The sequence below is a fragment of the Buteo buteo genome, chromosome 7 (genome assembly GCF_964188355.1).
Source record: "Buteo buteo chromosome 7, bButBut1.hap1.1, whole genome shotgun sequence".
Lineage (NCBI taxonomy): Eukaryota > Metazoa > Chordata > Aves > Accipitriformes > Accipitridae > Buteo > Buteo buteo.
Window position 1 is genome coordinate 730308 of NC_134177.1, and position 18171 is coordinate 748478.

General features: G+C 46.8%; 1 protein-coding gene across 7 annotated transcripts in view; it reads left to right on the forward strand.

The window, feature by feature from the left end:
- The first annotated feature begins 2738 nt into the window (after positions 1–2738).
- MED12L (mediator complex subunit 12L) overlaps positions 2739–18171 on the forward strand; it is a 151085-nt gene continuing 135652 nt past the window's right edge. For all 7 annotated transcript variants that reach the window (XR_012650876.1, XM_075031185.1, XM_075031188.1 and 4 more), the window contains exons 1-6: positions 2739–2916; positions 9792–9896; positions 11755–11946; positions 13858–14017; positions 16788–16957; positions 17606–17716. Coding sequence is in view for 6 of the 7 variants with exons in the window: in XM_075031185.1 (XP_074887286.1) it covers positions 2818–2916; positions 9792–9896; positions 11755–11946; positions 13858–14017; positions 16788–16957; positions 17606–17716 (837 nt within the window). In the remaining variant the exon portion in view is untranslated. The remainder of the gene's footprint in view (positions 2917–9791; positions 9897–11754; positions 11947–13857; positions 14018–16787; positions 16958–17605; positions 17717–18171) is intronic.

Genomic DNA, 18171 nt, shown 5'->3' on the forward strand with positions numbered 1-18171 from the left:
TTATCCTGTGGTAAGGACAGAGTAGAAAAAGACTTTAGGACCTCCAAAACTGCCACCAAGTTTTGTAAGAGATTTGGATTTTATAACTCTTATGGATGAAAACCTCTGTATATCCAGTCACGTAATGATTTGTGATATATGTAGAACCAATGCTGATTACATTCTGCTCTCTTCCACCATGTCACGACTGCTGTAGAGTGGATGTCAATTTATCAGAGAGGCCATCCTTGATTGTAGGAATGTTCAGGATGAAAACACCAGGAGTGATGAGAACCCATAGTGATGTGTGTTTTAGCAGAAACACCTGTGGGAAGTTTGCATGTTGGCTGGAGTCAGCCACAGTCCAGATGAGTGGTGACATTTGTCTCTCACTACCATGAGTGCTGAGTAGACATGCGATGTTAAAAATGAGATGTCCTTGAAGAAAGCATATAACCAATAATTAATGCAATACTTTCAGAAGTTACCCTCTTTTTAACTAGCATCAGCAAAGTCACAGCAAATGACAAAAATTTAGTCATGATGGTAAAAAAAACATGCTATGAACTGGTATTTTCTATTCCTCCTTATTCAGAGCTTATTCCTCAAATTCCTGTACTAAAGTGGTAGCTTAAGGTGCTACTCACTTGACCAAAGGTGACATGAAATACTTGTTACCCTCTGAACAGAGGCAGCTCCACCGAACCTGGCTCCCCTGGCAGGGCTGCTGGAGAAAACCAAACTAAAACTCCAGATCAGAATGTTTGCAGGCTTGAGGGTTTAAAGAACCCTGGATTTGAACCTGGACTTCTCAAACATCGGTGACCGAACTGAGGACTGGAGCAGTGGATAGTGCAAATCTATAGCCAGATCTGTAACCCTGATCTATGGGCTTCATGGGGCCAGTCTCTGCTGGGACACTTGCGCTTACAGAGGTGCTGTAAAATGCAAGCAAATCAACACAGAACTTATGAAAAGCTCTGAAGCATTTTTACCTACTGATGGAATGAAGGAACAGAGCTGACAAACACTGCTGGTCTTTGGAGCGTGCCCTAGGATCACCTGCAAAGTCTGATAAACCTGGCAAGGAAGGCATCTCAGAGGTAGAATTTAAAGTTTGAAGATCTCAGACTTGTTGATCCTTGCCTTTGGTGAACAACACAGCTGGATGCACAAGAAGTAATTCAGTAACAAAAAGTGACAAATATTTATAGAGAAGGTGTATTAACAAATATGAGACAGTGTAGGGCATTACTATCCTACTTTATTGCTATTGCCCAGTTCAGCCTCAGCTTTTAAGTTATCTGTGGTTTGATTAGAGAATTGCTTAGAGACGGAAGAAATGTGGTTTGCCTGTATTTCCTGTTCTTGTCTGTACTAAATCTGAACATAAGCTCATTTGTAGAGTGCTGCTAAGTTCATTTAGGCTTACTTGCAACCACCTGTCTAATCTTGTATTTCCAAAGTACCTCCTGCTTGTACTGTCCCAGAGATACAGCACAAGGAGAGGATTTGGTGCAAGTAACGGGTAGAAAGGGGAAAAGAAAAAGTTTCCGTGCTTGCTTGCTGTGATGCTCCTACCACTCCACTACCTAAGGAGATGGCACCTGTACTGAGAGGGGAGTCCGTTCTGTGTAGCAGGACACGAGCTGCAGGCTGCGGCCGAGACTGGGGCCCCACTTCAGGAAGGCCGGCGAGTACAGGGCACCCACGGGCACGCTGGAGAAGGGAGGAACCCTAAAGCTTTAACGTATTACTTTTGGTTTGAAGATCCATTAATGGGAGACTGTGCCCCCGTTGACACCACGTTTCCCATCCCGCTTGGCTGATCCGCTGGGATCAGCGGACCCGCTGGGGTGGCACCGCGGCCGCCCGGGAGCATCCTTTGGGGATGCCGGAGCAGCGTCCCCCCGTTACAGCCGGACGGGGCTGGACCCAGCCGCTCGCCCAGGGCCCCCCCAATGCTGCAGCCCCAGGGGGCCGTGGTCGCTGCTGACGGAGCAGCACCGCGCCTCTCCCGAGCCGGTGGTCCCTCCGGGAGCGGGCTCGGCATCCCTCGCAGACCCCGGGCAGGGGAGCGAGAGGGACCGGGAGCCCCGCGCTCCTCCGCTCGGCCCGGCGGGTGGAACACGGTGGGGAGGCTTTGCTGCTCCCTCCTCGCCGGCCGCGCAGGGCTGCTCGCACCCGGGACCTGGGACTCCTCCCGGGACGGACGAGGGTCTGCGCTGGAGCGGCGCGGCCGGCTCCGGGATTGCCGGCCTCCTCGCCGCCCGAGGATGGGCCGCCCTGCCTCGTCCGCAGCGGGCGGTTATTTTCCCGAGCGGATCATTTATCCGCTACGATGAGTGACGGCAAGAACGCGAACCGACGATAGGGTGACGACGCGGGTGCCGCGTCCCTGCGGCTGGAAAAGGGCCCGGAGGGAGCGCGGCCGCCCGCTCCGCTCCGCTCCCCGCCCCGCGGAGGAGGGCTGTCCGCGGCGCCTCTTCCCCCGCCAGGCCGGGGGCGGGGGGGGGCTCCGCTGCCCTCCTCGCCGTCCCCCGGGGTGGTCGGGGGGTGTCCCCGGCCGCCGGCGCCGTGCCCGGTGCGGTGGGCAGCGTGGGGGCCGCCGGCCGTGCCCGCGGCGGGGGGAGCGCGGCTCGGAGCGGCACCTGCCGCGGGAGGGAGCGGGGCGGGGTGGGCCGGGCCGCGCCGCCCCCGTCCGCCGCCGCCGCCGCGCCGCGCAGCCCGCCCCCGGCGCGGCGGGGGTGAGGCGGGGGGCGAGCCGCCGAGTGCTGCTCCCTGGCGCTCGGAGCCCGCTCCAGCGCCCGCCCGCCGCGCCGGCGAACATGAGCGATCATGGCCGCCTTCGGGCTCCTCAGCTATGAGCACAGACCGCTCAAGCGGCCGCGCCTGGGGCCGCCCGACGTCTACCCGCAGGACCCGCGCCAGAAGGAGGTGAGACCGCGCCGCGGCCCGGCCGCCGGCCGCCCCCCTCCCCGCCCGCGGCTGGGCCGCCGCCCTCGCCCCCCGGCCCGGCGCCTCCCCCGAAACTTTTGAGCGGCGCCGGGCGGCCGCGGAGCCGCCCGCTGACTTGCATTTTCTGTGGTGAGGCTGGGGGGGGGGCGCGGCGGCGCCGGTCCCGCTCCCCGCCACCTCCACCTCGGCCTCGGCGCCCGCCTCCGCGGCCCGGCCGGCAGCCGGGCTCGCCCTTGCGCGGTCGGCCGTGAGGGCGGAGGGGCCGGGCCACCTGCCCGGAGGGGGCCCGGGGCCCGCGAGGGGCACCCCCGGCCCGCCCGGAGGGCGAGCGTGGGCCTGCCGGGCTGCCCGCCCGTGCTTGTGACCCGGCAGCGGGGACCCGCGGTCGGAGGAGCGAAAAGGTCGGAGGGTTCTGGAGGTCGGGAGACGGGTCCGACCGAAATCGTGGGGCAGGGGCGAGCGGGGCCGCGGCTCGTGCTCTTGCGTCAGGCGGCGGTTGTCCCGCTCCCAGGTGCCGCAGCCGAACCGGCGGGGACCCGCCGTCAGTCGGTGCCAGTGACAAGCTTGTAGTTTGGGTGGGTGCCATGACACGGCTGGCGAGGCCGTGGGGTCGGTCGCAGGCTCTCCGTGGCCCGGCTTCCCGGTCTCGCTTCTGGGCCGCCCACCGGCCCTGCAGAGGTGCGGGGAAGAAGCCTCCAGTTGGGTTTCGTGACCGGGATGTCTCCCAGCAAAGTCAACGGGCCTCCCTGAGGTTTGCCTCACGTGCTGGGTTGTGACTCATGGACGAAGCCGCGTGCGCCAGGTACCCCTGCCCCTCGCGCGGTTGGTCTGGGACGTCCTCTTCTTCTGGTGTTCCTGGCCGTCTTCGTCCCGGTGAATTCGGCACTCGTAGAAGTCGTTGGTCTGACGTGTCTAGAGGAGGAACTCCAGCTAAATGGAGTGAGTACGGCAGGGCAGCCATGCAGCGTTCTTCGTGCTTTGCTCTCTTCCCAGTCTGTTGTTTTCTTGTGAGGCTTCCAGAAAGGACGCTAATTCAGGGTAATTTGTTAGCTGTGTATGAGCGTTATCATCTGCTCCACATAGGCTGGCAAGCGCTCGTCAGAGAGCAACTGTTGGTCAGCGCTGGTGGAGAGGGGCTTGGACAACACACGACACAAGATGCGTATTCAAGTCCCTTCCTGATCCTTTGAGACATGCCTCAATTTTTTGACCTCTAGCATCTTTCTGTCTTTTCACCCTTACGCCGCTACTCATCATACTTACAAATGTGGTGATTACGGTAACTAGAAGTAATTCTCCAATGTGTATTTTTTATGTGCGATCGTGACCAGGCTTGCAGAACTGCATCTGAACTCAGCTATGACAATGTATGGAGATGAATTTTTAGCTCTGGACTGTTGCATATTTTTAGTCAGGTGGTAGATTGATTCTTGCAGACACGTTTATAAATATGCAGCCGGTTACAATAAGAATGGAAGTGGCAAGTGCCCAGATGGTTAATATTTAAAATATGTTACATGGGTGCATTAGTAAGTAGAAAATAACTGCAACAGGCTTATTGTTATTTGCCATAATGTAATTGATTGAAATGTGGCTTGGGGAAAGTCTTCATTCCACGTGTGTACGGGCAGCGTTAGTGTGTGTTGCACGGGGCATTTACAGGACACAGTCAGTCCTGTGTGGTTCCAGTCTTTGGGTCAGTGAAGTCTGTCTGTCGTTTGAAAAAGGAGACAAAAGCGGAGTTACAGGTCCTAGCAGAGGTGGGAATGGGCTGTCTGGTGAGGTTGGTGTTGCCAACTGTCGCCCTGTGCCTTTCTAAATTCCCTCTCTGTTAGGAGCTAGCACCTCCAGGGAGCCTGGGCTCTCAAGCTGCAGAGCCTGTTCCCCTGAGCACCAGGTGGAAATCTGCATCCCTCGCAGAGTCCCCTGGTGAAAAGCTTGGGGCAAGGCTTCACCCCTGAGCATTGGTGTGTGCCCTGTGTGCCAAACGCTCTCTGCAGAAATAAGGGGGTGACAGAAGGGAAGTCTTCAAATTGCGCAGCACATAGCTTCTGCTTGAATGCAGTTACCTGCTGGGGCTGCTTTTAACACCTGATACTGCTCTAAAAGAGAAAGATTAGGAGGAATCGGCTTTCCTTGTCTTTCTTTAATATGTTTTCTTTGGACGTGGGACACTGCTTTGCACATACTTTCTCTGTTGTGGTGGTTTAACAGCAGCCAGCGACTAAGCACCATGCAGCTGCTCAACTCACTCCCCCCACCCAGTGAGAGGGGGGAGAGAATAGGGGAAAAAAAAGTAAAGCTCATGGGTTGAGGTCAAGAGTTTGATAGAACAGGAAAGAAGAAAATAATAATGATAATAATAAAATGACAATAATAATAAAAGGATTAGACTCTACAAACCAAGCGATGCACAGTGCAATTGCTCACTGCTCACTGACCAATGCCCAGTCAGTTTCCGAGCAGCGACTCCCCCCTAGGCCAACTCCCCCCAGTTTATATACTGGGCATGACTTAACGTGGTATGGAATACCCCTTTGGCCAGTTTGGGTCAGCTGTCCTGGCTGTCCACCCTCCCAACTTCTCGTGCCCCTGCAGCCTTCTTGCTGGCTGGGCATGAGAAGCTGAAAAATCCTTGACTTTAGACTAAACATTACTCAGCCACAACTGAAAATGTCAGTGTTATCAACATTCTTCTCATACTAAATCCAGAATGTAACACTATACTAGCTACTAGAAAGAAAATTAACTCTCTCCCAGCTGAAACAAGGATGCTGTATAATCAGTAATCCCTGCTGCTGATTGCGGGGCAAAAGGTAGGTTTGGAAACATGCCTGGGCAGGAGCATCTGAAGGCAGGTGTTAGAATCAGCTTTTTTTCTAACACTTCCTGTGCTGTAAATTGTTAAGGTCTTCCTAAGATGGATAAAATATAATGCAAATAGTGCTTATTACAAGCCAAAGATATATCACTGAATGTACCATATTGTCAGGGCCAGATCCTGATGATTGTACTCATGAGTAATGCTTTTAAATTCAGTTGAATTCAGTTTCAAAGCACAAAAAAGCACAATCAACATCATTTTATGCTGAGAAATAGCCTTCAGACTGCAGGAGTTTCATTGCCTTCTCCACACATAGCGCGCAGGGTTTGACCCCTCCAAGGCTCAATTCTCCAACGTCTACAATTGCCAGTAGCCCAGACCGCCTTCTCACTGGTAGGATGGGTAAAGCAGTTGAAATTTCTGCCAGAGAGGCGTCTCTGGTGTTGTCCTCTTTATGCCATTTGGGAGTCTTTCCTGGGCCCTCTCAGTGTCTGTTTAGAACAGGATATCATCTTCCTAGTCTCTGGCGAAACTTGCTTTTGCCTGTGGTTGGCTGTTGGGTATGGCTAATCCTTGCTTGTGACTTCTGAGCCATTGATTTGGAGTGGAAAAGCTCCTCTAAATATCGTTATTCCTCTCTTCATCATGAAATATAGCTTGTTTAGTAATCTATAACTGGCACAGTGTTTTATACTGTCTCTTTTAGGGAGTTACTTTTTGATCTCATCGTTCCAAGCAAGCCCAACATTCGGTAGTGTAAGCTGAGCGTGAGTGGAAGGTTTATGCTGCAGCAGCTGCACCACAGGTTGAAATCCTGGACCTTCCTGCTGAGGGTCTGGGTTGCTCCAAGCTGCTGAAAGTAGGTGCCCTGTTGTAATAGAGAGGCACGAAGCAAAAGATGGAGCACGTGGGAGGATCTAAAAGTAATGACTGGTTAAAAAGATCCATTTTGCTGCTTTTGTGAGTTTAATAGGGACTTCTTTTAAAATTATCTTCTGAAGGAAGTTTTTGAGGTCAGGGAGAAAAAGAATGTCTTTCAAAAATTCCTTGTTTTTGACTGTCAGATAGTGCCGGTATAGCTCTCTACACTGTTTGCTCAGCTCAGATGTCAGAATAAACTGGCCAGTTCCTAGTTTTTCCAAAACCTTTATACATCATTAGCTTTCTGCTTTTCCTCTTACTGCCTTGGTGCTGCAGTAAGCAAGTGTGTTACTGCAGTAATAAGGAAGCAGGAGGATGCTTAAGTTGAAAGAGCTCATTCCTATTAATTAAAAGCAAATTAATATGGAATTACACAGTCCAGAACGCCCAACGGTAACGCCTCAATGCTTGATCCGAACAGTTGGTTCATTCGTTCTCGGTCTAGTTTGAGTGCCCTGACTGCAGCTGGCTGGGTAAGCGCTACCGGTGGCCTCCTCTGAACATGCGTTGCCGGTCACAGCTGCGGTGGAGTGAAGTAACACACGCAGACTGAAGTTGGGGTCTGATTCTGGCAGAGCTGACGCTGCTCAGCTCCTGTGAACATCGGTCTGAACTTGTCGGGCTTGCTTTCTGTTAAGATACCCATCTGTACGTGTTGTGTTGACAAACCGAGTAGTGCTGCGGATACGTCGGTGGGTCTTGAATATCCCACACGAAACAATTAAAATTCTTTCCGAAACAATGCAATTTGGGCCTGAATGTTCATTTGGCTATTTAAAATTGCAAAAGGGTTTTAAGCCTTGATTTGGCTCGCTTGGGGCCCTGCTTGACATTTTGAAAGGAAGCTTGACATCCCTGCAGGAGCCCAGAGGATCCAGTGTGTTGCGGCGCAGAGCGCGTCACTTAGTGACAGCAGCGTGCGGTGCTGCTGTGCCTGTCATTAGGAGAGGGCTTGCAAATCAAGCCAAGCGAAAGCGGGCTTAACCCTGGTACCTTCAGTATTGTACAATTTAGCTGTGCCGGTGTTCCTGCCCGTTTGTCCAGGAAGCTTTCCCCCTCTGCTATAGGACAGCTGTGCTCTTAGAAAATGACCCTGAGCTGTTAATGGAGCTGGCGTGAGTGAGATGTAATGAGAGCTCCTCTGAACATCCATTTTATTGTTAATTTGTTTGTAAAGGTATCTCTGTGCATTGTGTTCACAGATGACACGTATTCATTTCTAGTTGGTGTTTGGTTATGCAACTGCGCTGTGTTCTGTGTTTAAAATTTCTGAACTGCTGCTGAAGGCAGGGAGAGATCTGAGCTAATGATCTGAGCCAGACAAAACCAAAACACTGATGTGTTTGTGTTGTCAGTCCATCCGCAGCTTGTTCCTACAGTAGTGGTAGATACAGCAGTACAACATACGGTTCTTAGTTATTTTCAGCATAATGATATCTATACAGCTTTTTTCAAAGGAGGAGAACTCTAAAGATAACAGAACTGGGGTCAACTGTGGAAATGGCACTAACAGTAACATATATCTCCATCTGTTTGCCATTTACCTTTTATTTATTTGCTTATAATCTTTTTGATCACTTTCATCTCTGCCGTTATTTGTGTTTTCAAGGCTGTCTTGGGGATAGTGTGGGTGGAGGAGTGTTCCAGCACTTCTTGTTGATTTCATTTAAAATTCAGATGAGGCTGGCTAACTTCATAAACCCTAGAGAGCTTAGATTTCTTCTAAATACATTACTGTCTCCCGCATTACTCCCAAACTTTGCGAAAATACTGAAAAGCAAAATGCATTGCAAAGCGTATGAGAATAAATCAAATGGAAGCTTCTGGGTCGCTGTTTTGGGGGAGACATGTTGTCCAAAACTAGTAATAAAATCTTCTAGTAAAATTATGACATTCTTAACTTTATTTTCTCCTATTTTATTTTCTTGGTTGCATGGCAGTCGCTCTTTGTTTTCATTGGTTATTTCACAGTCATCTCGGGGACTGTTCCAGTATCTCACCCACTACCAGTGGTCTGTGGATCCCTTGAGCTTGTGTGGGGTACCTTTGGTGGCAAGTAACTGATTCACTGGGGGAGATCTGTGCCTCCTCTTTGGAGGGAGATGAAGAAAAACAAACAAGCCAAGTTCCCATTCATCTGGTGTAGGTAAACCTCAGTCTGACAGGCACGTGATCCCGAGTAAGTGAATAAACTGCACAGCCTCCATGGAAGAATATTAACTTTGGCGAAATTACAGAGCGAAGACAGGGAAGGGTAGGGCTTACTTGGAAGTTATATTCTGCATTTGTGAAGGCTTGGGTATGTGTTTGCCCCTCATGCTACTGACCCCGCTTTTGTCCGTTCTGCCTTCTTGCTGCGAATGGGATCCAGCTAAGTCTGCTTAAATACTGATAAGCAGCAAAATGAAGGTGTGTTGATAGTGTAGTAGGAGACTAGTAATACTTCCACTGCGAAAGTAACTCCGGAAGCAGTGGGTTTAGTTGCAACAGGGACGGATGTTCACTTGAAATTGTTTCTGCTAGAGGCGGTCTGTTTCTTATTTCAGCAGATATTCCCAAATGATGGTTGTGGGGCCACCAACATTTTAAACTTCAGCAAAGCAACGATGCAAAAATGTTTTCGTGCTGGGGGAGGGGACACGTGGGGTCTGGGGTTATGAGGGGTGTGCAGCAGCGTTCTGTTACGGAGCGATGCGGCTGGTTCCAGCGATCCCAGCTGGGGACTGGCACCGCTTTCGTGAGGAGGATTTAGGGCTGGGTGCTGGGGAGTACTCCAGGTTTTACGAAGGCTGCCGAGGCCTTGTTTCCCGCGCCCCTTCTCAAGGGCAGCATTCCTCTTTCAGCAAAACAAGTGGCATCCTTATCGCGTTATGGCCTTGAAGCCTGTAGTAAGGCAAACACTTAATGGGGACTGGAGCATCGGGGTGGCATCGTGTTCCCCTTCCCTGAAGTCCTGTGAAGGTGCAAAGTGCTTGGAGTGTTCAGGTGAATGCAGAGTCTGGCATGCTAGCAAATACATAAGTTTTCTTTATAAAAACATGCTTCTCGGAATGATATGACTTCTTAAATTGTAATTTCATTTTTTTTTCCCTTAAAACACTCTTTGCAGGATGAACTTACTGCAGTGAATGTAAAGCAAGGCTTCAGTAATCAGCCTGCCTTCTCTGGAGATGAGCATGGATCTGCTAGAAATATTGTCATTAATGCCTCAAAGGTAAGACAGGGCTTTTCAGTCCGAGTATACTCACTGAAATGAACCAAGTTGGCAGGGCTTGTACTTCGTTCTTGACTGCTTTGCTTTCTAGTTGGAAGTCTTTGTATCAAAGCTAATTACAGAACTAATACAAGAATGCGGAGCTATGTTTCTGCTACCTACTGTTATCAGTCTTCAGAGGAAAAGATGGATGCCAAGAACAAAACATAACTGGCACACTTCGTTGTAGAAGAGACATTGATTTTTGCTCCTTTTCTTTTATTTGCTTCATGTACAAAGAGACTAGTGACTCCTTCCCTGGAAGTCCCTAGTATTTCCACATCCTTAGGTTGCTTTGGTCTTGTATCTGTTTCATCAGGCTGTTTTCTGCCAGGAGAAACTGGTCACTGTGGTCCAGGTCTCTTGGAAATATATTCTTGGATTGTTTAGTGAGATTTGGCTTAGCTCTCTTGTGGGGTTTTTTGAGAGTCAGAGAAGTGTGAGATACAAAAGAGAAATAAAAATGACTAAAATATTAGTTACTATCCTCCAAATTGAAAATGATAGCTGTTTAGAAAAAAAAAATCCCATATTTCTTTGAAGGATCTGTCCAGATTCATGCACTCTCTTTTTTTTTTTTTTTTCCTGTTGTGAAAGCAGGAAGAAACGGTTTTGAAGGAGAGTGTTATCAAGAAGCTTATAAAAATGTTTTCAGACAAAGTAATTTTCTGCTGTTTGACTTTTAAAATATATAACTTTTTATGGCTTCTTGGAAAATGTGAATTTACTTATACAGTGATGCTCTTTTATTTTAGCAGAAGAAGAGATACAAGTAAATGACAGGGTTGCTATTGTTGAAATGTTAAAGGTTTTCCTGTTACACTTTTCTGGTTTTGCTTTCTAGAATTGTTACCTGCAGGCACTTTCTGTCTTATAGTTTAATTATTCGTGTTTTGACTATTGAACCTAACTGTTTGAAAAGTAAAACAGAAATTCACAAGGAAGTGCTTTTAGTTATTTGGAAGATTTAAGTGCAGAATTACCAAAATAAGTTCAGTATCTCCTAAAAGCTTTTCATATGTTTTAAAATTACCCAGCTATGAATATATTTATTAGAAAATCAAACATTCTTACTGACAGGCCTAAAAACTAACTTCTGTTATAGTAATTTTGAAAAGGAAATTAGCTTACATTGGAAGTAAAACCTCTACTGTTCCCCCCCACCCCCCCCTGCTGATTTGGGATTGAAAATACCGGGGAAGCAAATCTTGCAAAGCTTTTCATTCTGGAGGTATCGAGTAGTAGTGGAGGTGTTTTGAATAGAAGTCAGAACTCTTCCTAGCTTACCCGAATCTTTGAAGTTTTGCCTGCGGTAACTGATGACAGAAAGACAATGCATGGAGTTCTTGTGACAGTGTATTTTGTTCTAAATAGAAGTGAAAAGCGTTCATTTACGCACTTTGTGCTATGGTAATGTGTAGAAGGGGGGGAGTGTTCTGAGACACTCTTAGGATACGCTAAATCGGGGCCTAAATCTGAGCCCCTCATCTGCTGGAGGGGTGTGGGTCTGGGCATTCGTTCGCAGCAACCTGTCCAAAATGGCAGCTGCATCGCTGGTCGCTCTGAGGCCTGGTCGTCTTTGGCTTGGTTTTGCTGACCTGCAGCTTCTACAGTGATGATGCAGAAGTGTTGCATGGGTGCTTAACATCATGAATCCCCATCTCCTAGCTGTAGGGAATTAAAGTGTAATCTTATTAGATTGATAGCCTGGGCTAGAGTGATGACTACATCTATTCAGATGGAAATCTATTGTGCATTAATGTACCATAGATGCTTACTTACTGGGTTGTCATATATGTTTTGCTTTTTTTCCCACCAGATTGGCGCTTACTTTAGCAGCATACTAGCGGAAAAGCTAAAACTTAACACTTTCCAGGACACAGGAAAGAAGAAACCACAAGTAAATGCCAAAGACAACTACTGGCTGGTTACTGCTCGGTCCCAGAGTGCAATTCACAACTGGTTCACAGATTTAGCAGGAAGTAAACCACTGACTCTTTTAGCAAAAAAGGTATCCAAAAACTCCTTCCTCTATTTCTTGGATATTGGATTGGGCTGTGAGAATAGGACAGTCTATCTGAACGTGCTGGATGTGGAATGGTGCTGGAGGCAGCTGCTGCTGTGCAGCGTGTTCCCCCTCTGCAAGTAGGGTACCTGGGCAAAGGGGAACTTCTGATCTAACTGGGGAAAAGTTCCTCTGAATCACTACATTTCAGCTCAGGCATGTTTATCTTATTGACAGCCAGATTCTTTGCCTGTACACTTCACTTCAAGGTCTCTTTCTCAAGCAAAGGAACAGTTTACAGAAGTTCTTGTGCCTGGCAAGGAGATAAAAGGCTAGGAAGCTGATGCATTCTTAAAAGAACCTGCCTGTTAACTCCAACTCTTTTGCATGCTTTTCACATTTAAATTTGTATTTGTAATAACAATCTTCGTTAAACGGTCTTATTAGTTGCATTCTTGTTTAAGTTTCCAATTAAGGAGAAGAATTCTGTATGCTTTGTAGCAGTCTTTGTGTAACTGGAAAAGGCAATTCTGAGCTATTTTTTTGGACACTGCATGCTGTTAAGAACAGTAGTACGAGATAAATTTGAAGTGGTCATTAAAACTCATCCAAGGTGGTGTCTAGAATGCAGTAATAAAGGGGCTGTTGTTCATGCCTTTCTTCCCTGAAGCTCTGTGTACAAGCAGCTAATCTGACAGTATCTGGGAGTTATTCTGAGTATAAATTGAACTGAAATAGGAAATTCTTATTCCAAGACTATTGAGCATAAATGGATCAAAATAACAGAAGGTACATGTTTCAGCAGTTTTTGGTCTGTTGCTATGCAGTTGATGAAGAACGTGTGCTGCTTTGCCACCAACAGAGCCACCAGAAAAACAAAAGGTTTGCTGTGGCAAGCACACCACCACCTTGAAGTTTCCCCCTAACTTTCTGAGAGGTTAACTTTGTGACTAGAACTGCTAGAGAGTTTTCTTTTCATAATTTAAGTTTTTTTTTTTTTTTTTAAAAAACCAGATTTATAAACCTGCTGATAACAGTGAATACGCATGTTAAGTACACTGAAACTGATTCTGTAGAGTCCCTAGACTGACTGCTGAAGAACATTACAGCAAAGGGTCAGCGCTTTGTTTGCTGCTCTCTCCAGCATTGATGCACCTTTGTTCTCCGGGCACTCTGTTAGAAATGTTGAGTATGCCTGAAGGAGTAATGAGGATTTTTTTGGTAGGGGATAGTAAGCGTAGCATTTGTGCCTCCACTCCTTTCTGCCTCCACTGGGTATGAAACGTCTTGTTCTCATATATATCGCCTTAAAAATGCATTTTGAATTTATTCTACCTTTATGCAGAAAGGTGTAAGGATTGCTGTGACCAAACAGGGTGACTCTTTACCTGGAGGTCTTGTGGGACCAGCCCCACTGTGTGCGTGGCCAGTGCAGGCAGTATTAGCTGGCCAGGCTGTGTTTCCCTGGTGTGCTCTGGTTATTACGGACTCCTCTGAACCAGGGGCACCCATGAAACTGGCAGCGTCTGTGTAATTGAACCCTCACCCAAAACCTTGATGTATGTCCGTTTTCCAGAGGTTCTGAGGATCAGCTTGCAGGACTCTTTCCGCACTGTGGATATCTTTGGCTGTGTGGAGAGGTTTGCTAGTGGCCCTGCAGGCATCTCTGAGCGGGAAAGAGATGCTCCTGATGAAGCCTGGGGGAAGTGTGGGGCAGCATCTCTTTTTTTTGTCAAGTCTCTCAGTTTCTGTGTGTCTAGACAGTGGGTGTTGTCAGTGTAGTGGGTTCCGAGGTTGGCGAAGAGGTCTCTTGCTCTCCAGGTAGCGTGGGGTTGAGCGGAGGAGGCCTGGGCTCACCCGCAGGTGCCAGCTGCTGTTTGGACTGTGTGCTATAACTTGCCTCCTGTTTCATTTCAGGTTCCTATTCTCAGTAAAAAAGAAGATGTTTTTGCTTACTTAGCAAAATATTCTGTGCCACTGCTGCGAGCGGCATGGCTGATCAAAATGACATGTGCCTACTACGCTGCTATTTCTGAAGCTAAAATCAAGAAACGCCAGGCCACTGACCCAAATATTGGTAAATAAACATCTCTAATGTCTAAATGCATAATAATAATTGCTGAAGGGGCCTGCTCCTCTTGTTCATGGCTTTGGTGTTACTAGGCGTCCAGAGAGGAATCTTTGTAGTGAGAAGGGGAATAAAAATTGTTTTAAATCAGTTTTGCTTAGAAATATGTGTCAAAGAGTACAAAGAGCCATGCAGCATAAATACTGCCCTGTTGGCTGCTTCTCCTCCCAGCTGATTCCTCCTAAATCTCCAGGTTCAGCATCTGAGGAGTTGACTGTGCTGCATCTTCACCACGGACACCGGTCTCTGTGGGGTTGCAGGAGTGGCAAAGACTGCGCTAACATAAATGTTAGTGGGGGTTGAATAGAACTGCTAATTTAGAAATGTGGAATGAAATGCGAATTTCAAAGCTTATTTAATAGAACATAGGTGGCAATGTATTTATTTTAAGTACTAACCTTAAATGACACCATCTGGCACCAAGCCAGCGGGTCAAGCAGTGAACGCCTTTAAGGTATTCACAGGTACTTTAACTATTATCAAGGTTGTAGTTTTACTCTCACAGTTTACATATGCTACCTACAGCTTTTCTGTCTGGAATAAATGTTTTCCTTCTTTGTCCTGAAAATAATTGTGCTCAGAACAGACAAATTTACTGCTGTTTAGCAGCATCTCTGGACTGCTGTGAGAAATGTCTACCTCTTTCTGCCAACTCGTTCTGTTGTTTCTTTCAAACTTTGCTTTGTGTTTGTGGTTTTTTTATTTTATTTGTACACTCGTAATACACATTTTCACTCTGAGTTCCCAGTTAAAGCCCCAGAAGTATATTTTCAATTTTCTAACAAACATCCTAGGCTTGTTCTTTGGTGATAGTTCTAAAAATAGTTTTAAAAACCAGTCTGATTTTTAGAGACAGAGAGCAAGGGGGCAGGCAATGTGTGTGGCTGGCAAGAAGGAGAAGAGACACCTGGCCAGATACCAGGTCACGTTGGTGCCTCCATTGGTGTATGAACTCTGGGAGGCTGCTGTGCTGGGGTTAGCTTCTCTGTAGTGAGGTCAGTGCTGTCTGAGTGGGAGGTTAGCACAGTTCCCCACTCTTCCTTCCGACATGGGATGGGTTCAGGCTCTTTTGAGCTGTTTTGGCACTACCGAGCGGGGCTGCGTGACTTGCTCTTTCCTTCTCTCAGCTTCCTCTTCTGCCCTTTGCACCAAGGGATGCTGAAACAGCCCCTCTCTCCAGCCTCTCGGTTTGTCTTCCCTGTTCTCTTGAATGACCTAAGTATTTTTGGGGGTAGACCCTAGCAGGAGGCTACGACTCATAGCAGCGAGTATGCTGAGGTAGGTTACTGAAGATTATGTCCTCTGTCCAAATTGCCTGTTTTGCAAAGGTTGTTGAGAGCTTTCTGGGAAGAAGTTTGCTGTGGGTTACTGAGCAGCCTTTGACAGTTCCCAAAATGTTTTACATCTGTGCCTCAGGTAAGAGAAACGCAGTTGTATTGTTTCTAACTCAGTGGCACAGAGATACTGGTAGCTGCTTTGGGAAAATTATTCTTTCATACTGTCACATGAAATAGGCTTGAAGTAGTGAATTTGGCATTGTTTTTCCAAAAGTGAGTGAATGTTTAAAGTAAATGTAGTTAAAACTGCTTTGTGAAAACACTAAAACCCACTAGCTTCATACAGAAGTTGCAGTGGATTTGGATAGAAAAGCATTCAACATATAGTCTGTATATGTTGACAGAACTGCCAACTACAAATACAAAGGGAAAAAAAAGAATGAAAGTGTTAGCTGAAGTCTGAGGTGGGTAGTAAACAGCAAAAATAGTTGTGTTTGAGAGTGGTGGTTCCTGTAACTCTGACAGTAAACAGGCTTAGGTTGTCAAAGCAACTGCATTATGTATTCATAAAAGAGTGTGCTCTCCTAAAATATGCTGCATGCTGATTAAATACAGCTCTGTCAGATGTTTGTCTCTGAGATATTAACAAATATCCTTAGTTGTTACTGTTAAGAGAATGCCTTCCTTAAGATTCCTCTTTTCCCAAAGCTTATGTGTATGACCAAGCAAGTTTACTTTTCTTCACTAATTTCTCCAAGTTATACTAAATACAGAATCACTGCTGAAGCAGAGAAAAAAGCTGATAATTTTTTAGTAGGTTTATGTGTTTGCTGAACAGCGCCTACTGACTTATCTAGGACAAAGGAACGATAGTCAGTCTTACTTGCAGACCTCTCCACTGTGCTGGTCACTCTGACCTAAGAAACTGCTTTTGCATTCTCGTCAGAGTAAAAATCTGGAGGAGTTGTCTATTTCAGAGTGGTTATAGAAAGAACAGTTTGGTATCCCGTTGCTTGTGCAAAGTCCCACTGAATTTTATGCTGGATAGATTTGGAGGGGGAAGGAAGAGGGGAATAAAGGCCCAGATGGAAGGAAGTAATGAAGTATATTTATTTTGCGTATTTCAAAGCTGTTTTGTGGCTGAATGCTGAAATCTGATGAAAGAGATGAGTGATTCCCTAAAGGCATACCTTGTGTCAGTGCTTTTTACGTCATGCTAAGCTAGCAGGCTACTTGCACACTTGACAGTATCTGTGCTTTGAGACCAATGCACAGGACAGGCATGTAAGAAGCCCATTAATTTGCAATAGGTGCTGCAACTGTGCGTTAATGTTTTGGAGGAGTATTTTTGATAACAAGGGCAATATAAGTTTGTTTCAATTTTCACTGTGAAATAAATCTTTTATCACCTGAAGTGTTCTAATTGTAAACATATTTTGTAGAATGGACTCAAATTATAACCAGATACCTTCGAGAGCAGCTGGCAAAGGTTGCGGAGTTTTATCATGCGACTTCCAGCCAAGGCAACAGCTCTGTAGTAATGCCTCAAGAGATGGAACAAGCCCTGAAGCAGTGGGAATATAATGAAAAATTGTCATTTTATATGTTTCAGGTAATGCTTTAAGAAGTGCATGGATTTTTTTTTTTTTTTAAGGTTACCATTCTTGGAAAGTTCCATTTTAGAACTTAGTGGTAGCTTTTGTCATGAGACTTGCATAAATTGTAAATGCTAATTTATTTTAAAGATTTGCTAGCTGAAAAAGCTTTGATTTGCTGAGTGTGCTTGATTGCGATTGCAGCAGTGTACTCAATTATTCTCTCTTCTGTATTATCCCATCTTTTAAGGGCATTTTTAATGAATGTGGATCAGGCTGAGGCCACTGTGGCACATGAAGCCTTGGGCATTGGAGTGGTGGCCTGGCTGTTCAGTTCCACATGGTTCTAGCCCAGAATAACTCTCTACCCAAGGTTGTTTCTACCCAAGGATAGAAATAGCAGAAGGGTTGCCAGGAGGGAGTCTATGTGTCAGCAGTAAATCAGGCAGCCTGCTGAATGTGAACTGCAGGCATCATTGGTGGTGTATGCAATTGCTTCCCTGTCCCTAGGGTTGCCGTGATGGTGCCTCCTTCCTGCACGTGTAGTGGTGGTTGAGAGTTGTGGTAGCTCTGTGCTACCAGAAATGAAATAAAACTTGTAATTGCACACCTGCTTGTTTAGTGGTCCCAGTTAATATGTGATGTGTTGTTTTAAATCCTTTAAGGAAGGAATGCTCGAGAGACATGAGTATTTGACATGGATACTAGATGTTTTGGAAAAAATCAGACCCACTGATGATGATCTTCTTAAGCTGTTGTTGCCGCTAATGTTGCAGGTACATGTATGTTTTAAAGCCCAAATCAATATAAGTGTATGTTCTGGTTTAACCCCAGCCAGCAACTAAGTACCACGTAGCCACTCACTCGCTTCCCCCCCCCCCAGTGGGACAGGGGAGAAAATCAGAAAAAAAGTAAAACTCATGGGTTGAGATAAGAACAGTTTAATAGAACAGAAAAGAAGAAACTAATAATGTTAATAACACTAATAAAATGACAATAGTAATAACAAAAGGATTGGAATATACAAACCAAGCGATGCACAATGCAATTGCTCACTGCTCACTGACCGATGCCCAGTCAGTTCCCGAGCAGCGATTCCCCCCAGGCCAACTCCTCCCAGTTTATATACTGGGCATGACTTAACATGGTATGGAACATTCCTTTGGCCAGTTTGGGTCAGCTGTCCTGGCTGTCCACCCTCCCAACTTCTCGTGCCCCTGCAGCCTTCTTG